The 17526-nt window shown below is 45.4% G+C and overlaps 2 protein-coding genes across 3 annotated transcripts in view; both read right to left on the bottom strand.

Annotated features, from left to right (window-relative positions):
* Nucleotides 1–8735, bottom strand: part of crim1 (cysteine rich transmembrane BMP regulator 1 (chordin-like)) — a 230324-nt gene extending 221589 nt beyond the window's left edge. Inside the window, exon 1 of the mRNA XM_063183781.1 lies at nt 7762–8735. Coding sequence (XP_063039851.1) covers nt 7762–8074 — 313 coding nt within the window. The 5' untranslated portion in view covers nt 8075–8735. The remainder of the gene's footprint in view (nt 1–7761) is intronic.
* A 2034-nt stretch (nt 8736–10769) lies between these two features.
* On the bottom strand, nt 10770–17220 carry LOC134435037 (uncharacterized). 2 transcript variants are annotated; one of them, XM_063183780.1, is made up of 21 exons: nt 16999–17220; nt 16753–16873; nt 16369–16488; nt 16030–16098; nt 15619–15805; nt 15328–15497; nt 15129–15227; nt 14795–15033; nt 14537–14712; nt 14316–14415; nt 14058–14202; nt 13595–13794; nt 13365–13482; nt 13170–13261; nt 12912–13023; nt 12607–12696; nt 12326–12508; nt 11875–12027; nt 11508–11720; nt 11310–11354; nt 10770–11076 (listed from the first exon to the last, which is right to left on the bottom strand). In XM_063183780.1, the coding sequence occupies exons 1-20, from the start codon at nt 17083–17085 to the stop codon at nt 11347–11349; spliced, it is 2682 nt and encodes an 893-aa protein (XP_063039850.1). In that variant the 5' UTR covers nt 17086–17220; the 3' UTR covers nt 10770–11076; nt 11310–11346. The 2 variants fall into 2 exon arrangements, with proteins under 2 accessions (XP_063039850.1, XP_063039849.1); XM_063183779.1 differs by having other exon boundaries at nt 11504–11720; nt 16999–17214.
* Nucleotides 17221–17526: the final 306 nt, after the last annotated feature.

Genomic DNA, 17526 nt, shown 5'->3' with positions numbered 1-17526 from the left:
TTAAGAGTTGGACATATTGAACATATACCTAAGGCTACAGTATGTTTTGCAATCGTACTCCTCTGCCTTGCTAAGGCCACAGTACTTTTCTGTCAATGTAGTCAGACGTCCTTCTTCTAGACACTTTTCACTACTTCACAACTAACTGGAGAATCAAATTATTTATAGACCTACTGTATAGCCCACCTTCACCACGCTTCCAGTGACTGGCAGGCTACAAAATTATTTAGACATACAACTCCCATGCTCTCAGTGCCATGCTGCACTTTCAATGCCAGTCAAGATGGAGAAGAGAGAGAGCTATGGAGGGTGGTATGGCAATGATGACAAATAGACTATGACTCTCCCCCCCCCCCCTCTCTCTCTCACACACACACACAGTCTCTCCCTCTCTGTCTGTCTCTGTCTATCTCTCTCTCCCTATTTTAGAAACACAGTGAGAAGAGGGATGCTGAAGCTCGGAAAGGTCAAGCATTTGCTCTCATCCTCTCTGACTGCCTCACCACGCCTCATCCCCCATAAACCACACTGGCCTCGTCCTCCTCTCCCTGTGTTCAGCGTTGTCAAGGCACAACTAGCACACGTTTATGTGAGCTGAGCTGGCAGCAGCATCCATATTTTAAAAAGACATGCTACAGAGGTTGGTGAGGTGAGGTGGGATGGGTGGAAGGAGCAGTAGTGTGGCCTTCCCACTTTCCACCTCACCAGCAACTTGTGACCAGAGGAAACCGAATTCACAGCTTGAGCACAGCAGAAAAATAAGGTGTGATGTGTTGTATTTGGAAGTTTGTGAGTATTGTGTATGTGTGTGTGTGCGTGCATGTGTGTGTGTGTGTGTGTGTAGTCCTGTGTGCACCCAAGCGTGCATAGGCGTGTCAAATACCCAGATGTCTGAAAGCGTATGTACAGTAAATGGAAAGAAAGCTAACATATGACGACTTTGTGCAGAATGGTATAGCATGGCTGTTTGTGTGGGTTGTCATTACTGGCTTACAAGTTTTGTTTGTAACTTTTCAGCTGTAATTATACAGTATGCATCGCTTGAGTCATATCATGACTCTACTACTACAAATAAAAAATGATAATAAAACAAATAAGGACCAGGTAAAATAGCGGCATATTCAAAAGACAAACCCCCAATTTGCACATCACAAGTGCAACAACTGAAAATAATACATTAACAATGCGGACAACAACAGCATGCTACTAGGGAATTTAAGCAATATGCAAACACCATGCGGTGGGGGGGTGGGAGAGACAGAGAGAGAGAGAGAGAGAGAGACAGAGAGAGAGACAGAGACAGAGACAGAGAGAAAGACAGAGAGAAGACGAGAGCAAGAGACTGAGTGAGAGAGTGAGAGAGAGAGAGAGAGAGAGAGAGAGAGAGAGAGAGAGAAGAGAAATGTGCCGTTAACCAGATGGGATATGCCTTATGGTCCAATCCCAGGTGTTATGTCCTTGTTTTTCGCGAGCGGCGAGAGGCCATCGGAGAGCGGAGACAGCCGTCGCGGTGCTAGTTTAGATGTGATATAGCTCCCGATTCCATATTGCTAGATATTGAAGGCTGCCCCCACAGCCTGCTGCCCACATTGACCGACACACTATACAAAGCAATACAAAGACAGAGAGCGAGAGAGTGCTGCTGGAGATATTACTGTGAAACTCAGCACCTAGGCAATGACTCCATCCAACCCCAGGCGTGTTTACAAAGGAGGTTATACATAGGACAGACGCACGCATAATGAAATAGGCACAGGCGTGCACACACACACACACACACACACACACACACACACACACACACACACACACACACACACACACACACACACACACACACACACACACCGATGTGTACACATACAGAGTGATACGATATGTGCTACAAACTGTACAGTATTTTCACAGACACACACACGCGCGCATTCACACACACGGAAATAAGCTTTCGAGCTTTATTGTGCTATCCTGACTCTCTGTTTTTTTTATTTAAGTATGTGGTGCGGTTTATATGAAACTCAATCATGTATTTATTTTATGCATATGAACTGAAGATGTCAAATAAAATCATTCATTCATTCATTCACGTGCACGCATACACACACAAGCACACACACCAGCACAGACAAGGACGGACACACATGTTCAGGCAACCAAAAAGTGGGACTTGGCACCTGTCCCCACAAAACAGAATGTATAACATGCGCCTGAGAAGGGTGCTTCATACATGAATCAGGCAGCCTCTAAACAAACAAACGACAAAGCCCTCTGATGTTCACTCACGGCAGACAGGCCTTCATGACAGGCCTTCAACTGCTTTCGGGTTTGAAATAAAGTGCCCGCCTGCCTCGACATTACAAAAAGACAGAGACAAGAAGGCAAATACCTAGACATAGCAACAGACAGACAGGCATGCAGACAGACAAGCAGGTAGGCAAACAGACAGGCAGACAGCCAGGCATACAGCCAGGCAGGCAGACAAGCAGGCAGACAGACAGACAGGCAGACCTGTATACAGACAGACAGGAAGGCAGACAGACAAGCAGGTAGGCAAACAGACAGGCAGACAAGCAGGCAACCAGACAAGCAGGCAGGCAGACATGTATACGGACAGACAGGAAGGCAAACAGATAGAGGGTGAAGCAGGCAAGCAGGCAGGCAGGAGGAGAGATGGGTCGAGAGACGAGGCCAGCAGCTGAGCTGGCAAACACAGACACAAACCAGCCCACACTGTAAACACACAGCCCAGTAAATGGATGGTATCGGCAGGTGAAAAAAAGTCAGCTATGCACACTGTCCGGATGAGAGTGCCAGCGAGGCAAATAAATTATTATTATTATTTCTCCGGAGCCTTCGTGCCATAGCTTGCAAAGGGCTTGAATAGAAAACAGCGCAGGAATGTTAAACAGAAAAGAACATTGGACTAGAGAGACGCGGAACCAAAGCAAGAGGGCAATTGAGAGAAGGAGAGGGAGAGGGAGAGGGAGAGGGAGAGCGAGAGCGAAAGAGAGAGAAAAAGAAAGAAAGATAGAGAGAATCATCCCCCCACACACACACAGCCACACCCCCACACTGTATGGACTTCTGTGTTGGATTCTTTTTCTAAGGCAGAAAACTATTTGGCAGCATCACACAGCCAATCTGACAGAGAGCCAGGCCAGCAAGAGCTTGAGTCTGAAGCTCTGGCGGGCCGAAAGCACACACATTTTCATGGGGTAAAAGCGTTAGGAACGAGGGGTGGGAGGGAGGATGCGTTCCAGTTCCCCTTTTGCTTCAAAGACAACCCCACTCTGACTCTCTGTACGGTAGTCTCTCTGTCTCTCTCTCTGTCTCTCTCTCTCTGTCTCTGTCTCTCTCTCTCTCTCTCTCTCTCTCTCTCTCTCTCTCTCTCTCTCTCTCTCTCTCTCTCTCTGGCCCTGCTCTTTTATCCCCCAAATTCTTCTGTTCGGTTCACTCAACACACAACTACACACAACTTTTCCCCCCGTTTGTATGTCACAGCCTGCGCTTATCAATAGCACACGTGCCGTGCCTGGAGGCTTTGAGGTAGTGAGTGAAAATGAAAAAGAGAATAGACTCACACAGACACACACAACACCCCCCACCCCTCAGAGACACTGGAGTGGAGCAACAAGAAGTTGACGGGGTTCGGTACTTGCTTCAGGGGGAAAGTGATGAAACCACTGGAAAAACCAATGAGAGCCCTCCAATGAGTGCTTTGCAGACGCATCCCTCAACTTCATTGCTTCCCCCCACCTCCATCTCCAAACACAGAAAGACAGGAGGCTGCTGCAAAAAAAAGTAAAACCACCCAAGGCACTCAATCACAAACAGGAGTTTTAAGAGAAATTTAAAGGCATTGGTGTTCTCCACCAACGACCCTCCAACACAGAAGAGGTGTTGCCCGAGCCCACTAGAACTGTTGGGTCTGGCCAAACGACCAAATTTCAGCCTCACCCCAACCTGCACCTCATGCATGACCAATGTCATTGTCATCCATTAACATTCTTCCTCAAAGGGGAGACTGTCTATGCTGGGCACTTTCATTAATAGCTATTAACATTCTGCTGCTCATCCGACATCTCTGCACTAGTTTGGGCTTGTCTTTGTATAACAGGCTTTGTTCTTCCACAGCTAGTTATGACAAGTTATGGTTAAGATGACGGGCTTTTCCCAGTTGGCTTTGGATTATGCGAGTGCCACTGGAACTTGACGCCTGCATCCCATCATCACCAGCATATTTTTGTCTATGAATAAAAGCTGACCAGTGAACAACACAATGTCTGATATCTATTACATTTTCTCAAGAATTGCGACCTCCATTACATTGTACTAGTATTGTATTTGTATATTGCATTGAGAGGGGGGCCCTTTCAGATGATTTGGTCCTGGGCCAGATTTGGTCCAGACAAAGCTGCCATCAGCCCTGCCAACAGCAGAAGAATAGAAGAGCAGCAGAAAATAGCAGCTAAGTAGCAATTCAGTTTTACATCATAACTTATTATATTTTGTTCATTCAATACATTATTGATTATTTCATTTGGGATTTTAAATAACCCTCTGCAAACAATCAGTTGTTTATTGTTGTTGAATAATTGGGATTAATAATCATGATTTCAATTTCGATCCAAATCATTTTTTCCATAATCATGTGGTCCTAACAGGCAGGGCAGATGACAATACAAGCCTTTTATAATTGTTATTCATTTCTTCTCTCCTGTGTCATATTCCCTTGGGTGAAGCCCTCTGCACTCAGACAGACCTGGGTTCCCTTTAAAACAGCTAACCATCCATAGCACCAAAACAGAAGTAGCCTATTGCCTAACTTCCAACTTTTGGACACATGCAGGCATTGCCAATACAGGCTACTTCGAATTGTTCATTGTAAGGTGTGAAGTGCTCTGCCCTCAGCCAGACTTATAAGTCTCAGCCAGGCATAAAAGTCACCATCCGGCAAAAGAGAAGTAGCGGCTAACTTCTAACTTCACAGGCCCAGGCCAGGCTAGGCTAGGCAGGACAAACCTTCTGCTGCTGGTAGAGTGAGAGGTGATGAGATTAGACTGCATGGCAGGCCTGCACGCTGTGCCCCAGTGCCCCGAGGCGGGCTCGACAGTGAGGCGATAATGTAACTTCTGTGTTGTGTTAGAGAGTACTCCAGAGCAGAGGAGCGGGAAGGGAAAGAGCTCTTTCTTCACTCTCCTCTCTTCTCTTCTCGTCTCGTCTCGATCTCTCCAACTCCCTGAGGTACGGAGGCACTAGCATCGGCACTGCCAACCGGCGCTAACGAGAGAAGCAGGACATGGCAAACACCCCACCCCACCACCACCACCACCACCCCTGAGAGTGCTCTTATTGCCTCAAGGCCCTCAGGATAACCCCTCATTCTGTCTCTCTGCACACACACACACACACACACACACACACACACACACACACACACACACACACACACACACACACACACACACACACACACACAGATGCGTACACACAAACACACACACACAAAACTCGACCCAGCGACCCACCACTCCTCGACCTCCATAAAGTTCTCCCCATAGACCTGGGGCCCATCGATTCACAAGAAGCATGGAAGGGACGTGGAAGGTATTGCACTGGGTAATTTCTCCGACCAGACAGGCATTTGGTTCCGAGAATGCGCTGATCTAAAGCGTAGCCCTCCCTAATTGCCCAGAAAAGGACATTAAAACCAAAACAAAAGCCTCCCTCAGAGATAACGATGAACATCGCCAGACACCTCGAGCTTCTGGCTCTGTCCAAGTCTCCACCACGCGACTAGACCAATGTGCCCTGCTGGCTCAGAGGAGGGGGAGAGAGAAAGGGAGAGAGAGAGAGAGAGAGAGAGAGAGAGAGAGAGAGAGAGAGAGAGAGAGAGAGAGAGACCTGGCCAGATAGAATGTGAAAATATCCGGGTGCTGTCAGACACTCAAATTGCTGCAGTGATATCACCTCTTCAGTAGTTTAGGGTCAATGAAGCAAAGAGGGAAAAATTGATCCACGTGAGCCTCAACCAGCAGGTAGTCTGATGATTAAAATTGGATGTGATGGCACTGAAGGTGTCTAGGTATGACTGCCCATTTGGAGTAAGTTACAACCGTGCTGGTGCTTGGGAGCTATGAAAGCTTCTGCATTCACAGAAGCAACGCTGTAATGAGTCATTACAAGCGAAGGTGCCTCTTTCTGTCTCTGTCAGTATTTCAAAGAAAGCGTGCTGAAGACAGGGTTGGTGTGGGGCTGAGTCAGTGGGTAGGTGGCTGTTCATTGGGGGGTGGCGGGGGGGATGGGTTGGGTCGTGATGCAAGGTCATTACGTGTGAGTGGCAGGGTTACAAGGCCAAAGGTTAGACTGTCGGAGCAATGTACTTGCGATCCATGCTTTGATCCCTCCTCATTCCTCCCAGCAGGCATCCGGCTTTGGACACACACAGCACCCCCTGTGTTTTGCCGGCTGGATTACGCCGGACGTCACCTGAGACAGTACATGCCAAACCTTTGGGGAACGCCATCAGCATGTTTTCATTATTGGCCTGGCTTGAAACCCGAGCCCAGACGTCTTACTGACTGGGCACTGCATGAGACTTGAGCAAATCTTTTTCCAGACTGCGGTGCATGGGGCCTAAATATGCCCCTCCCTCCAGGTTAGGAGGCCCACCTGTAGGAGTTTGTGAGTCTACTACTTCAGTTGAGGAACAAAAGAGCATTTGGTGGAGGTACGCATTATGGTTTCTAACGGGTTTCCTCCACTGGGTCAAATGACGGGGGATACTGCCGCTCTTATACCACCCGGGCTCTTCAGTCCAAACAGGCGGCAGGGTCTTATGGCAGTAATGAATGCGCTTATGTTGGAAATCATAGCCACCGCAAGGCGTGTAGTCTTTCTGGCTAGTGCGGTTTTAAAAGCCACGTTATAGCGCAAAACTGTGACAAAGACATGTCTATGAGGGTCAACACTTGAGGTTCCAGATATTTGCAGTACACATACATGCCCTCATATGTTGTAAAATATACGGGGCTGACGCGCAAGCCGAGTCGCATAGCCGACATTCCAATGAAAAACCAACATGCCTCGGCGGAGGGGCTGGGGCTGCTGCTGGCACCACGTCCAAAAACAGCACGGAATTCGTTAGCTATACCCCAAAGAAATGGAAAACCCACATGCTGCAAACGCATTAGCCAGCTCGCTTGCTCAGCTTGCACTCTCCCTACCCGGTCACATCATTCTACCCAACGGCGAGGAAGCCAGGCGGTAGCCTATACGCATCCTCCACAGTAACCCACTGACAACTTCTACTATGTCTGAATCTGCCAGAGAACCACACGTTTTTATTGTACTGTTTTGATAGTCCTCTTAATCTAAACCTGTTACTCTGAAACAATCCATAAATGATTCGTCACAGATGGGGATGGAATGATTAAACAGGGGTTTAAAAAGATTATGAAGAATGGGATTGTGGAAATGGTGTAGCCTACTTCATAACAAAATAAGTATATTTCCCAAGGTTCATATTTTCTGACAACCAAACAGTTTAATTGTTTAAACAATAGTTTAAACATACGTTTAATTGTTTATCATCCTAAACAATTAGGCTGATACAGTAATGACAGTGAACCACTGCGTGCCAGACGTCAAACAACACAGCACCGCTGTCATTGTCAGGAAAACATGACAAATGTGGGAACTACAAATATTTTGGCATTAAAATAACTTTTCACCCTGTGCTTAATTCGCTGATATACACACCTTCACAAACTCCAACCTCGAACTGCGTGATGAATCCGCCGTTGACCAGTGGTCTGATCACGCAACGGAGCCCCCGGTCGCAAGTCCCATACAACCCGTACATGCCGCCGCAGCTCTCGTTCTTCTGCTTGGCGCATACCGTGCAACACCCGCAGATGCCAGGCACCACGGCCCCCTTGCACTGCTTCGGTTCCTCGCATTTCGACTCGTCGCAGGGCAGGCACAACAACGCCCGGCTGTTCTTTGCAATCAAGATCATAAGTTGGAAGGTGAGGATACATTTCGCTAGAAGATACATCCTGGAGGAGGCCATGTAGCAAAAAAAAATGAAAAAGATATAATCCAAACCCAGTCCCGATTTCCCAAAATCAATCCTGAGAGATAAACCCTTGTCGAAAGGACCCTATTGAAAGGAACACGCCGTTCTAAACTGGCATATAAACGGCTTTGCAGTTCCCGTAAAAATGTCCGGATTTCTGGTGTATTGGTTTACACGTCCCACACGACAAACTTTTGTTGAGGATTACAAACCGCTAAATGAACGATCCGTTAAACTGTGAGAAAGAGCAACTATCCCACGCTGTAAAGAGACGGCATGGTTTTAGTGCGCAATGCTATCACACTCTCGGAGTTCCCTCTGGTTTGTTTTGCGAAACAACTTTCTTTTCTGGACTTATGCGTCTCTCTGTCTCCCTCTCTCCCCTCTCTCTGTCTCCCCCGCGTCTCTCAGTCCTTTTTTGTGCAAGCTGCGAGTATTCGCCTTTTATGCGCCTTCCGTGCTCCAAAAATTGAAGTGCGGTGTTTCCAAAAAATCCCGTTAGAGGCAAAAGAAGCGCTATTATTTGGTCGCTGGCACTGGTTCACTTAGCTACGTCTGTTGAAATCAAACGTTTCCTGCTCTCGCGTCTGCCGTGCTCCTCGGTCTCATGTTTATGCTTTTCTGTTGCGGGACTCTCCGCCCGCTGCTGGCTCGGTGCAGTCTCGCACCGTGACCTCATAACGCAACCACTCCCCTGCATTACTTTGCTCCAATGGCTAGTTCATTCCAGATATGGACCACAGGAAATGTTGGCACAAGGAACGCGAGAAACGAAAGTCTGCGATGACATACGCGAGCCCTATCTCGCGCCAGTCGTAAAGTCTTCACGAAAAAAATGGGGGAATTTCTGGGGGAAATTGTGTACAAGGACGTGGTGAATTCACGATATTGCCCGTGTTTCGTGGTTGATTTACGGTTTCAGTCTCGTGGTTGATTTACGATATGCATTGAAAACTACGTGGTTGATTTACGATATGCATGCGTTGGCATTTGCGCATCGCTTGAATTCCGGTGCATATAACAAAAGCTGCCACACCGGCCGCCTCCCGATTTAAAACACAGCTGATAGCCTGATTACACTCATGCCCGTAGCCCTACTCCACACCGCTGATAGCCTGATTACACTTCATTTTATTATTGCCCGTGTTTCGTGGTTGATTTAAGATTTAAGATTTGGCATTTGAAAACTACGTGGTTGATTTACGATATGCATGCATGTAGTCTACAACTTCTGTTTAAAATGACACGGGGAGACTCATGCCCGTAGCCCTACTCCACACCGCTGATAGCCACACCGGCCGCCTCCCGATTTAAAACACAGCTGATAGCCTGATTACACTCATGCCCGTAGCCCTACTCCACACCGCTGATAGCCTGATTACACTTCATTTTATTATTGCCCGTGTTTCGTGGTTGATTTAAGATTTAAGATTTGGCATTTGAAAACTACGTGGTTGATTTACGATATGCATGCATGTAGTCTACAACTTCTGTTTAAAATGACACGGGGAGACTCATGCCCGTAGCCCTACTCCACACCGCTGATAGCCTGATTAGGCCTACACTTCATTTTATTATTGCCCGTGTTTCGTGGTTGATTTAAGATTTAAGATTTGGCATTTGAAAACTACGTGGTTGATTTACGATATGCATGCATGTAGTCTACAACTTCTGTTTAAAATGACACGGGGAGGGAGTGACATAAGCCGCCTCCGGATTTAAAACACCGCTGGTAATTACACTCCTGCCCGTAGGCTATCTTTGAATTTACATGAAGCCGCCCACCGGCGATTTGAAGCCACGGGTAGGACTACTGCGACAGAAGATTTGAGTCTCGTGGTTGATTTACGATAGGCCTATGCATGCGTTGGCATTTGAAAACTACGTGGTTGATTTACGATATGCATGTAGTCTACAACTTCTGTTTAAAATTACACGGGGAGGGAGTGACATAAGCCGCCTCCGGATTTAAAACACCGCTGGTAATTACACTCCTGCCCGTAGGCTATCTTTGAATTTACATGAAGCCGCCCACCGGCGATTTGAAGCCACGGGTAGGACTACTGCGACAGGGCGGTGGGTTAGGGTGCGGGGTTGTCCACCCGAAGTCCGGACAGATGGTCACCCTATGATCATGCCCAGACGTTGATGCTCCACTGATGGTGATGCACGCACCACTCCTATTCACCTTTTCTCTGAAAGATGCTGATGCTGATGTAGGCCTAGTCACCACATTGACCAGTGGTTTTCAAAGTGTGTGTGTGTGTGTGTGTGTGTGTGTGGGGGGGTGGGGGGGGGGGGGGGCCACAAAGTGTTGATTACTGTATTATTTTATGTGTTCTTTCTATCTATGGGGTTGTAGGTTTTAATCCCACCCTAACCTCTCCCTACACCTCCATCCATGGCTGAAGTGCCGTTGAGCAGGACACCTAACCCCAAGCATTGCTAGAGGGACTTTAACCTTGAAAAGTAATACCGGCAATTCATAATGTAATGTTTAAGCCTTTAAATGGGATAGAAGAATTGACTATGAATATTAGGCTATTAAAGACACACTATACATTTCATATGCAAGAACCTACCAAGTAAAGAAACTCACACGAGAGGCATGTTCAAACATTCAAGTATTTATTTACAACACAAACATACACATGCAGCAGTGGAACAAAACAAAAAAAAGTCCCCCCCCCCCACACACACACACACACACATACACACACACAGCACATTCCACTGGCTGAATAACTCACAGCAATCACTTAGTTCTTGGTGGAATGGCAATAGCTTAACAGAGTTTTTTAACAGTTTAATTTAAATGTTGTGTTTTCTGTCCTGGGTGCTACTGAGGGCATGAATGCCAGTGCTGCTGCTGGGGGTGACATGGATGGCACTGCTGCTGCACTGGAGATCAGGATGGAGGAGACAGAGGAGAGCAGGACAGAGAGAGGCTGTTGGTGTGTTGGAGAAAGCAGGAGAAAGGAGACAGCTGCGGGTGTCTTGGAGGAGATGATGGAGGGAATAGGGATAATAAGTAAATATACAGCAGTTATAACTTCATGCTGTCTAATGTTCCTTGTGTCAATATCATTTTAAGAAATGTCCCATTTAAAGAAACACTTACAAAAATGCAGACAAGTGAGAAATGTACTCACTTCTTTTATATACATACTACAGTAATTACAGAAGATATCAAACATTGGTATTCAAAGTATTCTTTCAAAACACTTACCAAGGAATGATGATTGATGATTCCAAACCGTCTCAGATTAAAGAACTAGAAAGATGACAAAGACAGAAAATGGATTAGGGAAAGATTAGTAGCTAAGGGATACATTAGCATGCCCCTTCACACTCTGTGAGGTAAAACAAAGTAAGTTGGACATTGTGTTTTTCCCATGCAATGTTTGTTTCTCTACACCGTACCTACACTCCGTTTCTTCCTCATCACTGGTGTATGAGAAATCACTGCTGTGTACATCGTCCTCATTCCCGTCATCTCCCTGCCCTTCCTCACAAGATGGCCTATTGGTCCCCTGTGGGCTTAAAACAGCCCTGTAGCTTGCCACAGCAGAAAGATGGACGATTGTCAGGTCATGAAGCCGTCTTCGACAGAAGGCAGAAAGGCCCTCATTTTGTGACTCTGCAGATGCAACATCAAAAATACGACGACAAACACATGGCATGTCAGAATACAACCTCCAAGTTGAACAGTGCAGATAAATGTCAAAGAAAGCAAAATTCTCATTTTTTTATTTGATGGTACATATACAGTAGGTTTGACAATTGCAACTTACCTGCCGATGACATCTTTGCTTCTAGACAAGACATCAATCTTTTCAGTGATGTAGTGTGCTGTTCCATCTCCTTCACGAGGATGCCTTTCTCTTCTTCCAAGCGCTTCCTGCGCATCGAGGCCACAAAGTAGGCATGCTTGTCCTCAAGTCTGACTGAAAGGCAAAGAGTAGAGTAGAGTAGAGTACAGACATATTAACAGCATTGTTGTTTCCTTACAAGTGTGAAAAAGTACTAGTAAATTAATCCAGTTTCTGTTGTTTGAATACTAATTAGATGGGCCTGTAACACCCTTGATGGCCCCCACCCCCTGTCACTTTTCCATGTGGTAATTGTCAGTATGTAATTGAAAACTGGCAGTTTCAAGATTTGTAATGGTGTCACTTAAATGTTTGAATGACAAAAAAAAACACTTGAGTAGCCTAAAACAGAATAAATGAACAATTCTCTTACCACTCCCCTGCACATCCCAAGGCCAAAAAACAGCTGGTCCATCTCCTGACAATGATCGCTCCACGGTTCCAATGTCGATTGTCGTTGTTGGCGATGCACTGTTGAAGGTGGCAATGTCTTTAAGAAGCCTGTTCTTAACAACAGTCATCTCGCTCCGCAGACGATGACGCAACTGACCACTGTCTGGAAAACAATCAGAAAATACAAGGACTGAGAGGTTATGCGTAAGCTGCACTAACTAAAAAATCCTGAAATACTTTCTATGGACATTACAAAGATACCATTCTTTCGGTACAGAGCTTGCTTCCTCTGTCGAAGGTTAAGATAGCGGCCCTCTATGTCCTGCTGCAGCTTCAAAGGGCGTGTTCTTACTGTGAATATAAAGACAAACCTGTGAGTTGTCAAAAGTCAATGAATCTGCCAAAACTGTAGCTGGTAAATGTAAGACATTAACATTAGCTCAAGATGAAATGAAATACAATACAGGCTGCCGTTTTCACACCATCATTTCAGTGAAGAGTTTGGAGGATCCAATTTAGGAGGAAAGAAGTATGGGAGAACAGAAAATAATAATAGCTGCATTTACCGCGGGTTGCCCATTCCTGCACTTCAGCAACCCATGCAGCTCCATCAGTGCAGGCCAGATCCTCCTTTTTCTGCTGCTCTTCCTTCTCAGCTTCCGTCAGCATCTTGCATGTCTGGAAAAAGCAATACAAAAATACAAAAAGATACAAAAAACATCCATGAAGGCTGTAGTGCAGTGCAACAGTACCACAGAAGTGTTTCACAAGCAATGTTGCAGCAAAAAAAGACAGCCTCAATGACTGTGAAATGACGGCCTTACCTTGGCATATCGGGAGCACAGGGCTTGTTGCAGTCCAGAGGTTTTCTTCTTGTTCCACCCTAAGGCATGAACAGTCAGCATGTCCACACGTGCTGTCAAAAGACAAAAGAGTTAAAATGGACATGAAGGCCATTGTGCAATGAACAGCAACAAAAGCCCAGAAACATGTAGGCCTATAGCAAGAGGAGCAAATACCTCCTTTGGACATGTACTTTGTTGTCAAAGCACAGCGGGACAGGTAGCTGTTCACTTGCTCTACTTCCTCTCCCGCAGTAGTCCCGGCACCCTCAATGTATTTTCCACTCCAAGCAATCTACAAAGATCACAACATGGCATTTCAACACTGACACCATTTCAACACTAACACCTGACACGAAATCTATTGCCATTTCAATACCCGTACACATGAATACATCATTACTTACCTGACACTTGGTCTCGTGGTTTTGTGCATGCATGACACTAAGGAGGGGTGTGGAATTCAAAAGCTCTAGGAGCTCTGGCAGGTGGTTGGCAGCCTTCTGAAGGTATGGCCAGTACTTGCAAGCCACATCCATTGCAAAGAAGGTTGCGTTGCATGGCATTAGCGCTTTATGGAGAAACATTGGATAGGCGAAGATCTCCCCTGTGAATAAATTGTTGTGCACGTTATGAGACAGGTATGGCAAACTTTGAAAAGGTTACTAAATGTTACTAAATACTAAATTGCACAAACCCCCATAAAATACAGGGTTTGTAAAATACAGGGTTTAGGGGAGGCGAATTAAGATTTTGTTCAGGTAGTAGGCAACTGTTGTAAAGGTAGCTGCCGTAGCTATTAAGTGCTGGGGTCTGATATTGAAGAGTTTAATTGCAAAATGGTGTATTCACCCAGTCCCTTCATCTTACCTCTGTACATATTCAGGGCTTTCAATAGAAAGCCATGCCTACAAACAGCAACTTCCATGCCTTCTTCGTCCATCTTATTTGCCCTCCTAGAAATCTCCTTCGCTGCAGCCCAGGATGTCCCCCCACAGGTACCCTGACCACGTGTCTGAAGAAAAACAATATAACATGAAGACACGAACATGACATTTTGTGTCAATGTTTTACAAATTTTGGCATAAGTTTGTTTTACAAAGTAAATGAAATAACAGGTATAAATACCTGTTTCACTGCACGATGTAGTGTGCCGACAAAGTCTGCAACAGCCGCATCCTCTGCCACAAACACACCATCAAAATAGGGCTTGTCTGCAGAACAAGCACTGTAGAGAGGGAGAAAAAGAAATGGTTCAAGACAAATGATTCAAGGCATTTCAAGACATGTCATAATGAGCATTAAGTTGTTGTTCAACATGCATAATAGAAAGAGCTGGGGAAAAGTACCTTCTACTTTTGAAGCGGTAAAGCTTTCTGTTACCATCCACTGCCACAGCTACCATGTCCGGATGACATGCTGGGCATGATAGGGAGGCTTCCCCTGTTTGCTGCTCTTGCTCGTACTGGCAATAGTAGAACTCCAGGAAGCTCCTCTGCAGACGGTCGCCAGACACAGGTCCTGACTGAGAGAGGACGTCAATTATTTGCACATGGAATGGAGTAAACAATATGATTTAAAACATTTCATATATGGTAAACACTTACCCTCCCAGCACATCTTGTTCTGTGCTCAAGAAGTTTGGCGAAAGCCTGTCTGGACAGTGTGGGGGCAATTACTTTCAGCTCCTCAAAGGAACTGAACAGGTCCAGTGTGTAATACGTCTTGTTCTGTGCACAGATGGAGGCTGGCCAGTACCCACTTCCCACCACATCCCCAAACTCGGGATACCACTTCTGACTGCATTTGTGGCACTGAAACAATGGCAGATGCAAATCGTACCTGCCTTAGGAAGAAAGAGTACAATAGTTAGGATCGGTACAGCTTTGAATAATAGCCATGCATGGAAAATATAGAAATGTTTGGTGTAGATGACTTTACCATTGATCGAAATCAAAATGACAGCCTTTCCTGGCGACACAGATATATTGGGAAGGTTGCAGGAGCATTTCTGACTTGCCTTAAATGGCATTATACATTCTATAAAAAGAAACATAACACAAAAATATCAGTTGATTCAGTTGATGGTAAGTACAGTCGGTCAATAAATCAAGAAATGTACAAATATGTCTGTACTTACGTTGCTCCTGAGCTGAAAAGCCAGCATCTCCCTGGACGATGACTGTGCTGGGAGGGATGGGCTTAAAGAAGCCCTCATGGATGCTCTCTCTATTGTGGAGAACTGCCTTCTTGTGGAAAGTGACGTCACATTTGCCACAAAACCACTCACTGGGCAGACAATCTCTGCACCTAGTAGGATATGTGAGAAGTACACACGCACACTGTAAACCAGTCCCAACATACAACACCAATAAATCAAATAAGTCAATCCATACAGGCAAAAGACACTATGAATAATGTGGATACCAACCTAATAACAGCAGTCTCGTTGCAATGGGTGCACAATGGATGGCCGACACGATGGGATTCAAAGAGGCTCTGCACGTGGAATTGTCTCGCAGCTTTCCAACACTCTGCAGCTTTTTTCTGCCTCGAACTCCAATCATTAGACTTTGTGGGCTCTTCTGGTGCCTCCTGTAGCTGTTCCATGTACCTTTCTTTAAAAGAAATGTTCTGTATTACTTCTATATCCTGAAAGACCTCTCCAAAGACACTTGCCTACCAATTACACGAATGGAAAGTTTAAACCACTTTCCCTATCGAAATCGCTCAGATTTCTTGTCATGGTTCACTACTGCTGACACACTACCGTAATGAAGGAAATCATTTCCAGATTATGGAAACTGTCCGCAAACGTGTCAGCTATAAAATTGTATCTCACCAAGTTCCATTTGTAGGTCAACACTGAGGCTGCAATGAGGACCTTGTTTATCCACTTCTAAGGGAAGTGCTATTAGAGAGAGAGAGAGAGAGAGAGAGAGAGAGAGAAATGCACCCAAGCATTTTCATCACTTCACCTCCGAGAGTAGTATTGTTGCATGTGTCAACACAAAAGCCAATACAAATAGATATCTCAATATTCAACAAACAGTGTATGTCAATGTCAAGTAAGAACAAATGTGACAAATGTGAATAATTCAAGTACAGTACAATACGATGTGTTTGTGTAGTTAAATATCGAAAGTAAGAAATTGTCTCTAAGCGGTATACATTCACACACCAGCTCTGGAGGCCAAAGTCGAGCCTTTTGGGCGTCCACGCTTAGCCCTTGGTTTGTCTCTCCCTGGGTCAACACTGAGGCTGCATTGAGGACCTTCTTTATCCACTTCTAAGGGAAGTGCTATTAGAGAGAGAGAGAGAGGGAGAGAGAGAAACGCACACTAGCATGTTCATCACTTCACTTCTGAGAGTAGTATTGTTGCATGTGTCAACACAAATGCCAATACAAATAGATATCTCAATATTCAACAAACAGTGTATGTCAATGCCAAATAAGAACAAATGTGACAAATGTGAATAATTCAAGTACAGTACAATACGATGTGTTTGTGTAGTTAAATATCGAAAGTAAGAAATTGTCTCTAAGCGGTATACATTCACACACCAGCTCTGGAGGCCAAAGTCGAGCCTTTTGGGCGTCCACGCTTAGCCCTTGGTTTGTCTCTCCCTGTCCTCTGGGTATTTCTTCTGATTTTAGGGGGTGGTGGTTCAGATGCTTTCCGGGCCTGCAAGGAATGACATTTACATTTCCAAACTGGCGTGTACATTTTGAAACTGACATCAAAGTGCAAGACAGGACAATAACAGTGATGAACTAATAACAGTTAAGTGATTAAATAGAAGAACTTACCTCATATTCTGCCAAATATTCCTGTGCTTGTATTTCCAGCCAACGCAGGTCGGCCCACTCCCGATCAGGGTCTCTTTGCTGAGGCATGACCACTGACTGACACCAACAACAACAGTGAAATGTACCTGAGAGAGCGGAGGAATGGCTCTTTAAACTTGTTGCTGGGCGTATGCCATGCCCCCTTTTCAAGAATGACTGAGCTACCCTCCCCCCACTCACACATTACACCCTGCCGATTAGGCCTACCTGAGGACTGTTATGAACCTGCCCATCCCCCCTCATCCCACATGAACAATAGGGGAGACTGGGGTAAAGTGAGCCATGGGGTAAGGTGAGCCACCCCCTTTTTTTCGAAAAAGGTGAATACATTTTAACATGTCACCACATTTTCTAACAACTGTGAAAAAGTGAAGCCTAGTACCCTGATTTCGAGAAAACAAAAATAGAACAATTTCTGGTCTCATCATGTCTGAAATGTTACATAATAAGCTACTATATGAGTGATATTTTAAGTATTTTTTGTACTTT

Source organism: Engraulis encrasicolus, chromosome 19 (genome assembly GCF_034702125.1).
Source record: "Engraulis encrasicolus isolate BLACKSEA-1 chromosome 19, IST_EnEncr_1.0, whole genome shotgun sequence".
Lineage (NCBI taxonomy): Eukaryota > Metazoa > Chordata > Actinopteri > Clupeiformes > Engraulidae > Engraulis > Engraulis encrasicolus.
The sequence above is the reverse complement of the archived record's forward strand: the minus strand, read 5'-3'. Positions and strand labels throughout refer to the sequence as shown.

Excerpts from the sequence above, each read along its gene's own strand:
- LOC134435037 (XM_063183779.1), bottom strand. The coding sequence starts at position 17,085 with ATGCCTCAGCAAAGAGACCCTGATCGGGAGTGGGCCGACCTGCGTTGG. Across the intron at positions 16,099-16,368 it reads GACTTTGGCCTCCAGAGCTG|CACTTCCCTTAGAAGTGGAT; the intron begins GTGTGTGAATGT and ends TCTCTCTAATAG. Across the intron at positions 12,697-12,911 it reads GCAGGAATGGGCAACCCGCG|TAAGAACACGCCCTTTGAAG; the intron begins GTAAATGCAGCT and ends TTATATTCACAG.